Source organism: Strigops habroptila, chromosome 1, assembly GCF_004027225.2.
Source record: "Strigops habroptila isolate Jane chromosome 1, bStrHab1.2.pri, whole genome shotgun sequence".
Lineage (NCBI taxonomy): Eukaryota > Metazoa > Chordata > Aves > Psittaciformes > Psittacidae > Strigops > Strigops habroptila.
Genome location: NC_044277.2, coordinates 111,648,984 through 111,667,748, shown reverse-complemented (window position 1 = coordinate 111,667,748; position 18,765 = coordinate 111,648,984). Strand labels below are relative to the sequence as shown.

The 18,765-nt window shown below is 37.7% G+C and overlaps 1 protein-coding gene across 15 annotated transcripts in view; it reads right to left on the bottom strand.

The window, feature by feature from the left end:
* Nucleotides 1-18,765, bottom strand: part of PARD3 (par-3 family cell polarity regulator) — a 453,511-nt gene that overhangs the window by 108,489 nt on the left and 326,257 nt on the right. For 10 of the 15 annotated variants that reach the window (XM_030491258.1, XM_030491178.1, XM_030491203.1 and 7 more), the window contains one exon: nucleotides 10,087-10,197. The exons of 4 other annotated variants lie outside the window; for them this stretch is intronic. In XM_030491258.1, the coding sequence (XP_030347118.1) occupies nucleotides 10,087-10,197 (111 nt within the window). Of the gene's footprint in view, nucleotides 1-10,086; nucleotides 10,198-11,927; nucleotides 13,066-18,765 lie in introns of those variants that run through there. One more of the 15 variants, XM_030491261.1, reaches the window with a different exon arrangement.

Sequence of the window (18,765 nt, the reverse complement as noted above, 5' to 3'; positions counted from 1 at the left end):
TCTTCTAGATCTATAATTCTGCACCTACATAGAAATTTTACACACATATATTTCTAATATATTGGTTCTACAACAACAGGAAGCATAACAGGGACTACACATATAAAAAGAAAAAAAAAGAAGCTGCTCACCACGTTAAAATTAAAGAAATGCATCTACACAGTCAGTCTTAATTTTCTTTCTTTCTCCTTCAACAATCACAGCCTATCTGCCAATTAGACTATGTGATAGTACTTACTGTTTCTTCGAAGTTCCCTTCCCCTCAAATCCCACATGCAGAAGAGATGCATGAGAATTTAAAAAATCTTTAATGAGCTACAACCCAGGAGGGCTGTAGTTAAAAAAAAAGCAGGGGGAGGGAGGGATAAAGGTGAGAAGGTGATTTCTGTAAGTGCTCTAATACATTAAGAAGACAATAGCATGTTCATTTTGTGAGAAGTTGTATTAAAGAAGGTAGCAAAATACAAATGAAGATGTAAAGACATTAAAAAATACAGGAGAGAAAGTAAATATTATGCATATAAGCAGCTGAAGTGCAAACACCAATTTGAAATCAAGTTATACTGATGAAACTAAAGGAGGCATTAGAATAATTTCTTCTAACTTGGCGGAATCTCTCATGTATTTCAGCTCTACCTTTCCTTATTCCCTGACTTTCTTGATACTTTCTTTGTCTTTCCAAAGTGAAGATACATGCCCCTAGCAGAGTATCTGCTTTCTTGGATCTTAGAGAAAACAAGTGAAAATACTTGCTTATTTTAATTTAAAAACCTGTAAATTACCACCTTACTTACATTTCCATCAAGCTTTTAGGCTACTTTGCAGCTAACAGCCTGCAGCATTTCAGGGCTGATTTTTCCTAAGGATATGTTTCAACCAAAGGTAAATGCATGAGGTATTTAGGCGGTATAGGTCCTCCTGCTTTCAAAACAAACAGTATCATGACCTAAATTTTCTTTCCTTATTTTCATGTCTCATCCAAGGGTCAGTCACCCCAGCAGTGGAGGATCACCCAGATGGAAAACTGGGTTTGTAATCTTGCTAGGAACCATGTTGCATCAAAGAATGTCATTGCTGTCTGTAAGCAAAATGGAATCTAGTTTTTCTTTTGCATTACAAAACTGTCCAGAAGAGCTCATATTTACACCTATGACAACAGATCCCTGATTGTCAGATTAATTTAGCTCTAATCTCCTATTGAAGTAGAAAGGAAGAACATAATGAGATTCAGCTGCTGCTGAAACATGACTTGGGAGAGCTCCTGCTTCCATCCCATCTCACTTTAAGAGCACTGGTTTCCGCTCTCATAAAGTCTTTCTTAGACCATTTCTTCCCCCCTTTTTTTTTTCTTCCAGCTGGACAACAATGCCAGAAAGCAGCATTGGTGGGTAACATGAATTCTGGCAGTTAGATGTGTAAGAAACAGCTGTTCCTCTATATGCAAGAAATAAATGACAGAGGCTATATACCAAATATATACCAATACTATATACAAAATGGTACCAAATATCATACCATATATCAAATCAGTCATTCCCAGATACTGCAGGAAGTAACTGGAGGTCCAGCTACAATACTGTCATCAGTTGGTTGAGCTGAGCATATCCAGCATCTACGCGCCTTTAGCGGAAGTCTAGTAATAAAAGTGGGTAAAAAATTCTGCTGCTAGCTCTATTTCAGATCTGTTATTCTGTATTTCTAGATTACTACGTATAAAGTAGCCTAATCCTGAAGTTGGAAAATGAAACAGTCTGAAGTGACAAAAATATACAGTGGAAAAACCTCACAACAAAGCAATGGATTATGTGGATCGCATACACTGAAGTTGAAAGAAAAGGAAAAAAACCTTCCACCAATAGAGAATATAGCTTATAAGTCATTATCTTTGCTCAAGACCAAAAAAATAGCACCCACAACACCCCTCAGGATTCATTTCTTAAACCTTGCTTGGTCACAGTACTGAGTGAGAGCATAAATATGCAGCATGGCCAGAGACAAAGCCAGGTTTCCTATAACTCATTAAAAAGTTTGTTATAGTAACTAGTTACAAAATAAAGGTTCCAGCTGTGGTGTGGAGGGGAAAGCTATCTGCCTGATGTGAATGTATCATTAGTTGTCTTTCTGGTTAACCAAATAACTTGCTGATGCATCTAACAAATAGGAAAAAAAGGTGGGTTTAGTGCTTTGCCTTACTGTTAGACTCTTGTAGTGCAGCCTAGAAAATCGATGGGTTTTCAGGTCTGTTCAACTTCTAACCTATCATTCTGGTTAGAGAGTTTATTTCCCAGATTTTGATGACAAACTCAGCAACAATAAGTTCAGTTTGTTAGTAATTATGGTATGCTTTTTTTAATTCTCAAGTAAGTATTTGCTACAACAACTTTACCACTAACAGCATAGTTTACGTGACATCAGAGGACATATTGCTGCCTTATCCTAAAGTTCTTCGCATTCTAAACTACACTATATCAGTGCTCTTACCTAGAACTGAAATTTCTAAGACAGCACTGAACTCACATGATCTGCAAGACACCTTAACCGAATCTGTAACTCAGAATATTATAAAGACCATGTAAATTATAGTTTTAAATATACTGCAAGGGACTTGGCTGGACCTTGCCCTGTACAAAACTTCAATGTCTTGAATCACTGTAGAGCAGTAACAGAGAAAATACACTTTTAGCACGGTGTCTTAAAATCCCTATATTGACAAGATGTAGATAGAGAACGTGAGGAACCTTTTTAAAAAACTACTTCAGCAACTATTATTCCACAAAAGCTTCAATTTATATATCTCCTGAAGAGAGTATTTTTATGAAGTAGAACTGGTCTGAAATGTTTTTCCAAAGCTCAATACTGTCATGCCTCATTTCTGTGTTCTCTTGCAAAAATTACTGTCATTGATTTGTTTTCACATCCTGCACCTTCATCCATTATGTGAAAAACCACTGCCAAAAACAATGCTACAAATCTCAGTGAAACTGGAATATCCCTTGACAAGCAGACCCCATCTCAAAATAAGTGAGAATGAGAAACACATTGCTCTGATTTTCTGTTTCACAGGGGAATTTTTTTCTTTCCTCTCTTACGGGCTGGGAAGGGGGTGCAAGTTTCATCAGAAAAGGTTTTACACAAGTCACTTTAGAAAATGTTTATATTCTGAATGTTTGCAGTAATAATGAATTTAAAGGTAATAGTTCTTGTGAAAGCTGTTAAGTGGCATCAAAATACAGCAGCAGCAAAACTAAACCTGAATCTTTGTGTTTATTTTAAAGGCACAGATAACACGCTATGTAAGAAACAAAATTCCTCTCCTTATCACAGTATGTTGTCTTTTTACCTAAAAGTAAGATGAAACTGCTTGATGAAAATATTTTGCTAAAGGGGAAAAAAGTTGGGGTTTTCCAATAAAAATGTTATGGTCTCTCTGGGAAATCTGGAAAGACACCAAGAGTGTCCTGCTGTTCAGCCCCCTACTCCATCTGATACTTTAACAGTTCCAGATGGCCTTTACTACAGGATGACCTCCCCTCTATTCTTTTATGACGACCTTTGGGTCACAAATTATCTATAGGATGCTGCTGTCATTGTGTAAGACTCTGTTGTACTCTTTCATCTAAAGAATAAAGATGCTTAACATTAAAACTCATCTTTCTTAGGCTGACCTTCCAATTGATGGTCAAAACAGACAGTTATTTCAATCAACGTCATTGCTGGAGAAAATCTGTTTCATTTTCTTGCAACATTGACATTAAGAAACTAAGGCATGGCTTTAAATCAGATCACTTTTGCAATTCTACTTGGCTAGAGAGCATAACATTATACTTACTTAAAATATCAAAAATATTGCTGTAATGGTTTTGATGAGTTACATTGATTAGAAGGATGTGGTAGATTTGTTTTCTGTAAGTTACTGATGTGGTTTTCATGTAAACTTCATTGATAGGAGGTAATAAAACTTTATGCAGCTTTTATTAATTATTTGTCTTTCTCTGTCATCATAAATGGAACATGAAGAACTTGCACAGGAAAATATAATAAATAGTCCCAATGTACTAAATAAAGTAATAAGGTTAATTTCTTTCCTGCTGTCAGTAAATTCATGTTAGCAGTCTCTCGTCAGCTTGACATCAATTAATGATTTTAATTCCAGACTCTTGTCACAGTACTCACCACCCTTTCGTCTAATTAAAATGGATGATGCATGATGAAGGGAAAACACAAGACTTCTGTTCTTGTTGTAACATTTCTATTCATTAGTATACTTTTACAACAAAGGGCTTGTGGCTTTAATGGTACTAGAGAAAGATGAAGAGAAGTTTATTATATGTTGGAGATGAAGACCCTTATACCCTTATGAAACATAGAATACAGGAAGCATTTTATGGAATGACTGAATCCTTCAGAAAAAAAAAAATCAGTGTTATTTTAGCTACTAATGAACAGAATGTTTCAGTCTAAATTTGGAAAACAATCATTACCTGAAAAACACCCACTGAAACCATAGCTTTGTTTACATTCACACAAAAAATGCTGTCAGCCTATTGACTGATCTCCAAAAGTAACAGCAAATCTGCCAATACCAAGACAAATGCCTAATCCACTTCCCCCAGATGGCACCTCTGCAAGACCCAGATCCTCTGTCACCTCTCCCACTCTGCAGCAGCTGCAGCAGCATTGCCTCCTGCCTCCAACCACTAACAGTGTCTCCCCAGTCCCCATTAGGAACAGAGTTTTCCCATGGCTGATGGCAGGGCATTAAGATGCATTCTGCCCTGCAGAGCCCTGCTGAGCTGTCCAGCCCGGCACTCCATGGTAGGGAACTCTGCAACCCTGCCCAGGGAGCTCCTCTCGCAGTCCTGTGACACCCCAGCACCAGCACTGGTGACATCTGCATAGACACTGCAACAGCGGAATGATGTAAATTTAATTCCCTTTGTAGCCTAAAGGAAAAAACAGGTTTTGTTTTCCAAAACAAAAAGCGGGAAGACTAGCCAAGCAGGAGGTTTCTTTTCTGGTGATAACTACATATATATACATGGGAAGCATGGTATTGCTTTGCTATGCATTAATTGTCCTCCAACAAGTATAGGAGACACTAGAATTGTACTGCTGCTTTTCCAGAGCAGAGGAAGCCCCTGGCTCCAAAGGTCCCCATCTGACCACTCCACAAACCTCTGTCACAGTGCTTCCACCACCGCAGCACTTTAATTCCCTTCCAAAAGGTTTCTCCTTATCTCTTCAAGACCGATCCTCACAACACACCTCGCACCTGATTTTGCACCAATTTCAGTGGAAGTTGAGGAAGAATATGATAATAAGATTAAAACACTTTCATGGTAACCCAGAAATTGAACATTAGTTAAGCCCTCAAACAAGTGTCTTAACCAAACAGAGAAAATATCCTTTAGAACTTTTGAGAGGAGGAAGTGCCTCTAGAGGCAGGTTAAAGCATATGCACTATTCACTTATAGTTGGGATCACATACTCTGAATCATGAGGTTTCATTAGAATTGCAGTTTTCATTTTTTAAGCATTATCTAGCAGTGAACCACACTGGATACAGCTGAATTCTTGAACATACTTCACAAATAAGTATGTTTATTTAATTCCTCTGTTACCTACTACCCAGGTAGAAAGAGTAAAGTTGTTTGGGTTGGGAGCACTTGGTTTGTTAGAGGAAGTCAGTTCAAGGCTGAAGACAGGGCCAGCACATATGGCCTTGCCATGCGAGTGTCAAGAACTGCATGTGCCCAAGCTGAAGAAGGGCAGAACACAGCCAAAAGTTTTCAATTTGCTGAAGATTTATTTTGTAATGAACACTGAGCTGCAGGGAAAACAAAATAAAACAAAAACCAAACCAACAAAAAAGAAATCCAAGGAAAAATCCACAGGTGAAAGCAGAAGAGACGAAGGCATCAGAACCTTCTGTCTCTCTCTCCAGCAATGGCCATCAGTAAAAAACAGAAGACAGAAGACAAAAGCAATAGGTTTACTAAGCAGTTCTGTCTTCCCATCTCCTAAGAAAGAGACTGTACTACAGGGTCTTGAAAAACATTTCAGGGCAATCAGGTTGCAGGGTACCAATGGACACATTTGCTACATACTGAGAAACTCTTAGCCTGGGAGGCCCTCGAAGACTAGATGTAGATAGTTTCTAAAGTGGAAAGGTCTGTGGGCTTCCAAAGGTTTAGATCCAGTAGCACAGCAGAAGGTGACCGTCCATATGAAAACTAACTGGGTTGTAACACTAATTCCTCTTGACAAAAGTTTCAAAATCTGGTTTTAAGTCTAGTCTTCATATCAATGCCCATGTAAGATCAATAAGTAGTTTGAAGCATCTCTGAAAGCTCAGGATATTCCATGTATCTCCGATCTGTAAAATCAAAGACATTACTCTTAGGAAGATGGGCCAACAACAGGTGCATCAGGAGACTCTGGAATTCATCGAAGACCTTCTACCACGAAATCAAGAAGGGCTCAGGGCTGTCTTCTCAGTCTATTTGAATGAATGTAGCATCTCAGCGATACATAGTTTTAATGGTCCAGTGATAGACGAGATGACAGCATGGCAAAGAAAGGCTTCAAGTTAGCACATATATAAACTGCCTGTGACCTGGCAAGGGAATAGAGCTAACTAAATTCAGGTCTTACTCGACTTTCTCGAGACTGCAGTACAATCCCTTTCTTAGCAGACACAAGGCCAAGTTCAGAAAACTTATTGCTTAGTTTTGCCTTAAGGGTTTGATTGGTGCCATTGCTGGGGAGAAGCACACTTTCTATCAGCACACCAGAGTCCATCTGGGTTTTCAGATCAGTGCTTGGCAGATACCCAAGCATAATGCAAGCAAATTTTTTTTTCTGGAGTAAACCAGTGTTGAAGAATAGTGACATGGGGACAATGTCCTATGGCCTTAGATGAACTGTTAATCCATCAGTTGGAGGATTTACAAATAGCAAGCATTTTACAGCAATTTTGGTAAGATTGGTGGGTGGTCTCCTCAGATGACTCTCCTGATTATTCCAGTACTCTATCTCATTGAAAACTGTCTGTATTTTCAACTAGGTAATTTAATTTTCTGTTCAAAATTACTTTTTGTCAGTAAATATGTACCATATACAGCTTAAAAGATATGCTCCCTAATAAGAAATTATTATTAATAATATATTTCTAAAAGGAAATTTTATTCATTTTAATCATGGTAAATTGAAGAACATTAATTTTCTTATTTGTTTCATAATCAATATGAACATTGCTTTTAAGATTTTAAATAAAATACTATTGTAAGCACAATACTATTAAAATTATCAAGTCAAAGCATAATAATTCCATAAAATTGTGGGCATGATTGATTTTTTAATGGACTGTTCAGTTGTTCTCTGACCCCCTAAGGATTTTTTTCTCCCAGCCTCTCATACACAGTAAATTCATTAAATCCAACCTATTTCCCCAAAGTATTGCATCGTTATAGAGGTATATAGTATCAAATACCAAGTAAAATAGAGCAAGTGAATTCTACTGCTAAAAAGATTGAGGAGGAAAAACCCACAGAAAACAAAGTTAAAATAGCAGACATTATGAACGAACACTGGCAGTAATATTTTACTCATCTCCTAGTAAGGATTTTGAGGGATTGTTCCATTAATTTGCAAGAGTATTCATCATTACTAGCATGTTTCTAACAACATTATTTTACAGGATCAAAAGGAAACTCTCTGCAATCTAACTACAAAAATATTTAGTCTCTATGGACCAAATCAACATCTGAATTTTTTCAGAAACATAAGTAAGCACCTCACACATTTGGTTGCTATTTTATTGTCTTTTATTAGTTGTACATGCCACTATCCCAAAGAACTTGCATTCTCTTATAGACATAACACAAAGGAAAGCAAATAATACACAGTTAGGGAAAGAGGAGGAGGACCCATGTTACGGTAACATCAAGCTGTTATGAAGTTCTAGCACATGCATTTTCTGCAGTTTCACTGAACACATAAAATTGTTTTTTATGACACATGAGGAGTAAGATTCCAGGAAAGATTCAAATTGGTTAGCATAATTTGATGGACAGGGATTAGGAATTTGCTCCATGCATTGGGGACTGTACAAATAATGTCATGGTTCTACCTTGGTACCCAGCGTGACTATTGCAACCTCTCTTACATCACCACATGGACAGTCTATACTCTCACCATTCTTACTGAGAGAAACAGAGAGACACAGAAAGACAAAGAGAGAGAATGGAGAGAGAGAAAACATTACTAACTCAAATCTGAAGTCTTTCTTCTTTGAATAAAGATATATGGCTGATTTTCTGGGGATCTAAGGTTACTAAGAAACACTCAGTGCTGGGCAAGCTTGGTTCAGCAGAGCATCTTAAACCAGGGACTGGCACTGTGCATGTGTAGCTGACCCTTCCCTGCCCTGAGCCAGCTGGAATGATGGAGGCAGCTTTCAAAGGCTCTGCACCCCTGGCATGAGTTCGTCCACAAAGTGGCCAGTCTGCCCGTGCGTAAAGGGAAGTTGACTGCACAAACACCCTCACATCCAAAGTCACTTATTTCCTTCAGTTCCAGTATTCCCCTTTATCATTTAATCTCTAAGAACATTACTTTTAAAAACAGGAACAAATTTAAAGACCCTGCTTCACTTTTGTTAGAAAAGAGAAAATAAAAACCACTCACATAAATAAAAAACAACCAAGCACTGTGATCCAGCCACCCTCTACTGTCAGAATGGATTAAAGACAAACATGAATAGATTTTTACATCAATTTATGCTAGTATATCTGTTAAAGAGTAAATTTTTCCCATAATGTAATCCAAACAGATGTTCACAAATGATAAAGATTCCGCAGTTTAACAAGTTACAGTTGATCTTCATTAACTAATAAATTAACTAATAACTAATAATCTTCATTAACTAATAATAGCCTGCCTTAACTGTAACATAAATCACTCAATCTTAAAAGAACTGAAAACAAACCATTTTAGGTTTAACTGAGGACACTACACAGGAGTTACTGTGGCTCTGCTATTCCAGTGAGCTGTTTGAGTGATGAAGCCATCACTTATAAACTTCTGTTCTTGACCGCAGAAGACCAAGGTGCAGAGATGATGGCTAAAGGGATCATCATGACTAACTAGTCACACCCTCTGTACAAGGACAACAAAATTGCCCTCCATAGTTCCTCCATCAATCCTCAATTTATAGCTGAGCTATAGCATAATTTTTAGATAAATCATTTGAATTCATAGTTCATTTTCACTGCTAAATGTGTCTGAATCTATTTACCACTCAGCATTCAAGCTTTAAAACCCTTTAGTTTGTCCGCTTACTGAAGAGATGTCTACTGAAAGAGATCTTCCCTCCACACACATCCCTGAATACCAGTTAACTTCTGACCTAAGCTTTCCAAGATTTTGATCAAATTGATATAAGAGATATTGATAAGAGATTCTAGGCCCCAAATATCTAGGGCTGCAAGAGACAGAATGAAAAGTAGATTGGAAATATTGAGAAAATCATATGACATATATTATATAGGGTTTTAATGTTAAGAGGAGCTGACAAGGAAAAATAGAGGTACTCACCACTCATTTTTACAATTAGCAGTTTAATATACATATCATTCCATAACAGACTGCATGACACATAAATAGACTGAACTCCAGTGACAAATATACTGGTAAGTATAATTTTTAGGTTTTTTTTCTAAATATATAAATGAAAAAACTAGATATGCAAGACTTTGAAGAAAAATACAAAACATACTTCATTCTATATAAATACTTGTTTTCTGAAAACATCAATAAAATCAGTTATAGAATATATAGAGAAAACATTTCATTACTTCAGCCTCCTCAATAAGGAAAGAAGGTCTGGGTCTCTAAAAGATGTTTAATGCAGCCAAAGAAGCTGTTTATACTAATGTCCAAAATAAATCCAGCTTTGTCTTGTTATTTAAAGTATATAAACATATCAACATTTGGGAAATTTCATCAATGAAAATTGAACTTCAGTTATTTAATTTAAAAAAACAAACTCTCTCTATCAAGGTTTAAGCAAATACTGAAGTCTACCTCTCCTGTTCTTGCTTCATTCGTATTCTCTCCTCTTCTGAAGTAAGAGCTTCCTGCACTTTTATTTTACCAGTTTTCTCACTCTTGTCATCTTTGCGATGTTTGCCAAACCTGTTAATAACACACAAAAAAAGAATCTAACTTGTGAAATGAACAAAACTGTATTTTCCTTTTCCTATGACGAAGAGCGTTCTCCAAGAAGAGCTGCTTGGAAACCAGGAAGGGTAAGTGCAAAGACCTCAGAATCTCAATTTTTAATATTTCCTGGCTGCTTTGGGTTTATTTTGTGTAGGATTTGTTTGTTTGGGGTTTTTTTTGTTTTCTTTTTTAAATTTATTTTTATTTCAGTCCTTTTAAAATTTTATAGAAGTCCTCACTTAAGAATGGAAAAAACCCAAAACAATAGGATTACATTCCTCTTTTTCTGCCAGCATTTTGGGGTCATTATTCTTAAATACACAGTCAAACAATGTTTTAGAAGTTACTTAACACTATCACTGCCAAGGAGCAAAACTCAAGTCCACATTAAGTGAAGGCTTCACATATGAACTGCAAGAGACACAGCGCTGTATGTCTGACATCTGCCCAGAGCACAGTACCACCCTCCACTCCCACCCCACAAGAACAGTTTCACCACACAGTGGACACCAACCAAGAATGCAAATTCCTTCTTTTTCAGCACCAGGTTCTTTAAAAACTTTATTACTCATGACTCTTTTCTGCCCAGGGTATTCCAGTGCAAAGAGGGTGAGTGGAGCAATGGAGCTAGCTGGGGTCTCCCAGACAGGGCGGGATCCTGCCAACCCAGTGTTTGCCCTCTTCATGTCTCCTCTTCCCCCCTACCAGCTACATTTCAAGTATTTTAGGTTTGTTCCATATTTGCACATTCCACTGTTTTCTTTTAAACTTTCAGTTTGGCATTTCAGATACTCTGTTATTATTAGGACAGTATTGCATGTATTTCTTAGACATTTCAGGCCTACTGAGAAAGGAATGACTTTTGTATGGAGCAAACTAAACAAACACTTAAATATAGCCCTTAAATGCATCTACAGTTTAGATGACAATTTTCTATTTAAGGCAAAGTATCTGTTAAATAGCATCTTACTATAATACCTACCTATTAAACGTGGGGTCATTTATCGTAACAAAAGCAGCAAGAATTTTACTCTTTTTAATCAAACACTCAGGTAATAGCAGACTGACAGTTGTGGCACTTCATGCTCAGGTTCACATCAAAGGGAAATGAAAGCATTGAAACGTGCAAAGTCCAGAAATGGTGCAGACAGGACAACCCAAATGCTCACAAACAGTAAAAAAAACCACAGAGTTCTTAAAACTTCCTTCTGACCCATGAATGTAAACTGTTTAAAAAATTTAGAGTCCACTAGGCATTTATAATATTTTCCCATTTGTTCCTAATGATTCTAGTACAAAGCCATTGTGTGGGTTAAAGACATACCACACAGTAACCCTGCAGAATTATTAACTTCTGGCAACTCAGTCAGAAGATATTATTATACTTCATAACCATGTTTACAGCTTTTAGGACAACTGTTTAAAAACACAGCTACACAAAAATACAGCATAGGAGCATGTACACAAACTTAAAAGTGTGTGGCTGTTCTCCACAGTTCCCAGATTGCTGATTTCCAAAGTAATTCAGGCATCTGATAACTAAAACTGTTCATTAATAATCATCTGAAAAGGGAGAGGCAGAGGACATGATAGGGTTAAGAAACACACAATAGCTCATAAAGTTAGAAGTTTCTAATTTTATAATTTGTTACATATAAAACTGACATACTTAAAATCAGTGACTAGAAACACCAGCATGTATCTTTTAAAACATCTAGTTATTTATTAGTCAAAACCATTATCAAAACATTTACATATATGACATGAGAGATTCAAATCAAGTTCTGGATGCCGTACACCAGACAAGAGAATGGTTAATTTAAAATAGCCCTAAATCCTCTAGCCAAGAGAGGGGGTTTGGCAGAAAAACAGTGGAACTGGGCCATTTTACCCTGAAACACAGAGTGCCAGGGGTGGCAAGGGTCTGAGTGATGGAACCCGCTGAGCTGTGAGGAGACACACAACATATGCGGTGCTGTAGCACAGCATCTCTGGGATGCCCATGTTTGCTTCTGTCTCCTGTCCTTCCTTGACCCACTCGAAATGCCAGGCAAAGCAAAGGAACCAAATTCTGGAGTAGCCAGTTTATTTTTGAAAAAAGAACTACTGGTTAAAAGACTGGGGAAAGAAAAAAAAAGAAAAAAGATGAAATTAAATGAGTACCTATTAGGTTTTGGCAGCAAAACAGGATTTCTACCACCATAAATCAATTCATTGCAAGTATGAACAGAAATATATTGAAATCAATACCTTATTAAAAAAAAAAAGTACACAGGAAATTTCTAATAATCCTTGTAAGCAATCTACTAAATGTCTGGTCAGGCTGCATGATTGTGGGGAGAGTATTTCTAAAGTTAACATGTAATGCAAACCTAGCAAAAATAAATGGTTTGAGTTTTCAGATCCAACCGCCCAAGTCCAGAACACACCACGCTCGTGCTGCATTTCAACACAGGCGTTGGTAGATTTACCACACAGGCAGCACTCGGAGCAGCAGGAGGGTTCAATTTGCTCTCACTCATGAGCAAGATGTGGCAACAACCCTTCTTCTCCTTCAGGTTTTTCTTCTGATCACCTGGGAATGAACATTCCTTCTGCCCTCGGGGACCATCCTGATCAAGTCTCCAGAAGATATCTCTGGTCCTTCCCCAGGCATTTCAAAGGGTGGCCATACTGTTCCCACTCTGACCGGAGACTTTCCAGTGCCCATCTCCAGCAAGCTCTGTGGTCATCCCGGCAGTGGACAGCCTGGCAGAGTATGAACCATGGTGGTCTTGCAAAGTTGCCTTCTCTGGACTTTGTCACCCACAGAAGTGATATATCTGCCATAATCACCACTGCCTGTAACAAGTTCAGCAACATTAACTGCACTGTCCCTACACTTGAACCCAGAATAATCAATGCTGTCCTCCCCCCTCCCTGATTGAGGCTTTGTGTTTTTAACACCATCATCTTCAAAATAGCATCTCCATGATATTCATAAGTCATGCAGCTGCAGAACAGTTTGGAAACAGGCTGCCCTAAAGAAGTCTGGCTCTGAACAAGTCTGTATACTTTTAGCAAGACCTCTGTACAAAAAAATATTTACGAAATCAAGATTTCTCTTTTCCACCGAGATTGCAAGTCTAACAGCATCTCTGTTAAGCTTCAGCTTGCAATAGTAGAAATGACAGACAAACAAACGAAAAGCATTTTCCAGGCCCCATGAAGCACTTGAGAAAGGTGTTTAAAAGAACTGAGATGGGGATGTATATGTACACCCCTCACTCGCAACACCCACTTTGTTTCTGTAGGACCAGTCAACACTCCCCACTCGAAACATCAAAGGTTTTGGTAAGATTACTCTTGCTAACAATGAGTGTATTTATTTGATATTTATTTCGATTAAAAGCGTCTGCTCCATGAAGTATGGTTTATAGTCATAATGAAACCCAACAGTCCAAATCAGCATCCTCTCCACCAAATTTATAAGACATTTACAAATTATTTAACATTCATATTCAAGCCAAGTTTAACTACAGAAGAGCAACATCCAGCAATACTAAGGTACACCATTAAAGCGAGCTATTAACACTCCCTCAACTGTACTGCAATGACTACACTGGTTTCAAGCTATTCAAAATCACCAGCCCTTCTAATTTCCTCAGGTAGATATTTCCTACTCTGCTTCAGGAATATTAAGTAAAACAGGACACTTAGAAATAAAAATAAGAGTATTCAGACTGCTGAAATTCTAACAGTCTATGCAATATCCTTTCAAAATACCAAATGCACATCCCACAGCCAGCGGTAAAGACACCTCACTGCTGCTGTCTAGTGCCCCTTTTGTAGTCGTGTGAGTTAAAAGAAGGAAAGTGTGGGTCAGATCCCCAGAATTACTCCCAGTATTTAAAACACCCCAATTTGAATGCATTGGCCCAGTGAAAACATCTGGCTTACCTTTATAAAAGTTTCATGTTCTTAAATGTGCAAATAGCATAGACTTGCCCCATGAACATTCATGTGTGTGACACCTTCCCCACAACCCCCCAGAATGTGCATAATTGTAAAGCTTCTTTCTTTACTGCTCAGGTACTCAAAAGGAAGAGAAGATGGAATTAGGATGTATGTCCCATGCATGACCCATGGCAACTTTGGAATCTTGCTGCTTCCAATACCGTTTCTTCCATAATGCATGCATTGAATGTTCGGGCACACCCACATAATAACTTCCCCTGCTGAAGTGACTGCTCATTTAATGATAACCACCTCAGGCTGGAAACTCCCAAAGTGCAATTGTTAACGGCATCTCCCTTGTAAAATAGCAATCACCATCCATTTGTCCTGTGTCAGAGAGACTCTAGACTTTTGCAAGGACACGGCCTTGAGGATACTGCCAAGTGATTTGATCCCAGCCTTTGCTGCTCACTTCACAGATGCAGGAGCCATTCTCCTCTGTGTGCAGCTGGTTAGCGAGTGCCTGAAGCACCTGGAGATTTTCAGGTACTTGTCTGAACCTGTGATGGTATCATTCTCGTTGCTGTGAGGCTGGCTGCTGGATACTTGTTACAGTTCTTAGAAATGCAAATGAAATGACAACTTTCCTTCTGAAGCAGACGAGAGAACTCCACGGCTCAGGATCTGTGCACAGCAATGCTCCTTGCATTAGTGAAAAGGAGGACAACGTTTTAAAACAAAGGTAAAGACTACTGTTGGAATTAAAAACCAAAACAGTGCAGAAAAGGAGCATCTGTGACACTGGTGTTCAGATAATCCTGGGAATCTAATTCCAAGCTCCTGTCATTTGCTAAGTTCAGTGTCAACAATTTGACTGTAAGCTACAAAAGCCCTACCTAAATCAGTGCACAAGATACCAATGCAACGTACAAACTACTGCATGATGTGCAGCAAAATTACATACACTACTGCCTCATCAAGTTAACATTTTTATGACGAAAAAAGTTCCGATGTTAAAGCTTGACCTACCCCAGACATTGTGAAGCACCTGCACCATAGCAGCCACCACATCCCCCAGACTCAATTCTTAGAAGCAGAGCAAAGAATATTGTTATTCATTGGGGAAAATGAAAAGCAAAAGGAAAGTGCATATTTTCCTCCAAATCCCTAATAATAATAATTAAAAAATTACCATCCTGTTCATAAATATATTCTTTCATAGACATAGCTTAATACTTTTTTGAGGACACATACTCTGTGGTTATAGAATAATCTTTATGGTAGTAACAACGTTTATAAATACAGGAGCATGACCTCACATAATAGCTAGTTTATTCAGTAGCAATCTCATCTAAACCCTGTTCTAAAAACTACAGCTAAAAAGTAGTTTAACTTTATTTTCTAACTGCATAAGCAAAAGTTTCAAGAAAAAGCTTCTATGACTAACTGAAATACAGGTTGTAAATTAAAAATACCCTGTCTATCCAAGAGTGTGAGAAATTGATGAAAGAGAGCAGCTGAAATCTTGTTCACTCTAATTGCCAAGATACTCCAGGGTTCTACTTAATTTATAGCTTCTTAATTGTCCTTTTACATTAAGGGTTAGAGAAAGTTTCAAGATAAGTGCAAATGCTCAGTCATATTCGTAGATCCACAGACTTAATCCTCAAATTCAGCCAACAACAGCAATCACAGTAAGTTAAGAATTGAAAACCCCTAAAACCTGAAAGCTTGACCCTCAAATAGAAAATCCCATGAGCTCTGGATAAACTAATCAAACTAAAATGCATATCCAAACCTCTCTGCCAGTCCCTAGCTGCCTTACTTTCAAGCTTACTTGCTTGAATGACTGTCACCAACTAGGAGGTGGCCTAATTCAAAGCCTATCACACTCAACAGAGCAGCACTGACTAGCAAGTGCCTACAGTGGCTTTGGGCCAATGCATCAGAGCAACTTAGCAGTACGAGGCTTGGCAGACAGGACAGTGTAGCAGAACATTTAAAGAACAAGCTCAAACTGCAAGATGATGCCATATATATGTGAAACGTATGTAAAATACACATGTTGACAAAAAGAACATGTAAATGATTTTCCATAAATAAATACATAGGACAAATGAAGAAAGGAGGATGTATAAGTGACAGCAACAGAAATTCCACATTTACAACTTATAACAAAAATAGCTTCAGTTTAAAAGAATATATATCAGTATCCTTGATACAACAAAAATAATACATATAATCTGCTAAATGGATTTTACGCTGATGCGTTACTGATGAGATCATTGTTGTCTGCCAAATCATCCACATATTTCATTAGGATAAAGAGCTACAGAAGAAACATGCATTAGTTGATTAATGAAAAAACACAAAAATTGATTGAGACAGAAGTTTAGTAGCATTATGTTCCTTAATAGCAAAAAGACCATCATTAAAAATTAACAAATGGTAACTGTCTTGAGCTATTCTGTCAGCACTTTCTGTCTTCAAGGCATGCTCTTTTCCCCACAGTAGCAAACAATATTCACACACATACAACCTAACACTACTCAGAGGATTTTGCAATTATTTCTGTAATCTTTTTCACCCTGCTGTATCAGCGAAATCATAAGAAAGATTTATATTGCAAAAGACTATGGTGACACAAAACCATTCTGTTGCTAAAAAAACATTAATAAGCATAAACGAGGATTCAACATAGAGCACAAACAGAAATCACCCTGGTTAGTGATGACTTGAGGGTTTACAAGACTTCCTCTCCAAGCAGAATTGCGCAAGTGCTATTTTTAAAAATATGCCTGTAAGTGCAAACATTTACATATTTGCAATGGATTTCTAGAAACAGCCAGTTATCACATGTAATCAAAGTATTAGATCAAATTCTACTTGTTAGGAGGGAGCGGAATGACTGCTGGAGTGACGCAGCAGCAGCGTCCTGAGATGATACAGAAGCACTGATGTACAGGCAGAAGGAACAAGGCACCTTGATGTAGGAACTTGTGGACATAGTTAAAATGGACATTTATAACTTTTCGTTTTCCACAAGTTTCCTTGCCTATGTTAAAACTGATAAAGCAGCTGTCCTTCTGGTGCAGAAGACCCCTGCCAGGGGGGTTCCTGCAGAACATTGCTGTCCCAAACCAAGAAAGGCGTATTACAAAAGGACGTAGGTAACTCATGAAGAACACCTCTGAAAAGGTATACTTGTACCTCTTCAGAGCAATGACATTTGCCTTTGAGCAGTAAAGAAACTCATGTGCTCAGCCATGAATATCGGAATTTACAGCAGGAGAACCCAAGTGGTTACCACTTCAAATTATCATCCCTCTCTGAAGTTACCTCCCTGTGCATGAGTACTGTAAAGCATGTGAAGGTCTTCTGTGTTATATTTACACATTTTCTCTCAACAGCTTCTGCCTCACTTTCCAAACATCAAATATTTTTCAGCACTGTTCAGGTGGAGATTCTAGTACATCTCACCAAACTAGGGCTACTCAAAACCAACAGGCAGGATGGCACATAAATCGCAACACTTCATGTGCAACATCACTGGTGATTCCCACAACATCCTGGAAACAAGTGGAAACAACATATGGCATCAGTAACCGTTTCCAGCCACTGAAGCTTAATCTGCCTGTCTTTGAGTCAGTATACCAACTTCATAGAAAACGGTTATGATGCCAAACCAAGAGACATGTCATAAGGTTTCATGCAATTATTTTCATAAACAGTTTTGATAACATTATCTGAAAGGCATGACACAACAGGCAGAATATTATTCACACCAAGTCGCTCTCTTTTCACAACTTAAGCATTTGTAATATTTACTTCAAGCATAAAATGGTGAAACTTTTAAAAACAGATTTTTTTAAGGAAAGACCATCTGTTTGCAAATTTCTAAACAGAAGATAATCTTCTTGCATTACTACTCATGATTGCCTAAAGCTAGCTGGAGCCATTGACAGCTCTAATTAATAAATAAATATATAAATAAATCACAAGAAATAAGAAAAAAGCTGACAACTAATCCAAACTACTGCACTTTAAAAACTGGCTGAGAAGGACAAAGGAAGTGGGGATACTTTTACAGTGATAATATCGGAAAGACAGCAGCAAGTCAGCAGACAGACAAGAGATTCTTCTGCTGCCTGGCCAAATCAACTCAGCAAGCAATACCACAATGTACTAAAAGTCACCATAAATAACTCATTTTCATGGTGGTCAGCCAAAACCTGTTAAACTGTGGACTGCGGCATCCCTGAAGGAATCAAGAATAAAAAAGAAACTTCTGCTTATATACAACTGTGCTAGTAATCATCAATGATGGGAGCAACCACAGAAGCAGTACATGACATTTTAATGGATGTTTCATAACAGCCTAACCGTTATAAAGTTTGCTTCTGTTGCAAAAACTCTTTAATGTTGTGTATATATTAAAAAAGAGTGGCTGTTGACCACAAAGTTACTTGCCCTAAAATTAAACTTGATACACTAAGCGTGTGCTATCTGTCATTGAAGAAAGTAGCTCATACATGTGACACAGCCAAGCTAATTCAGTCTTTTAAAAGATAATATAATCTTAATGGACAACATATCCTTTCATTA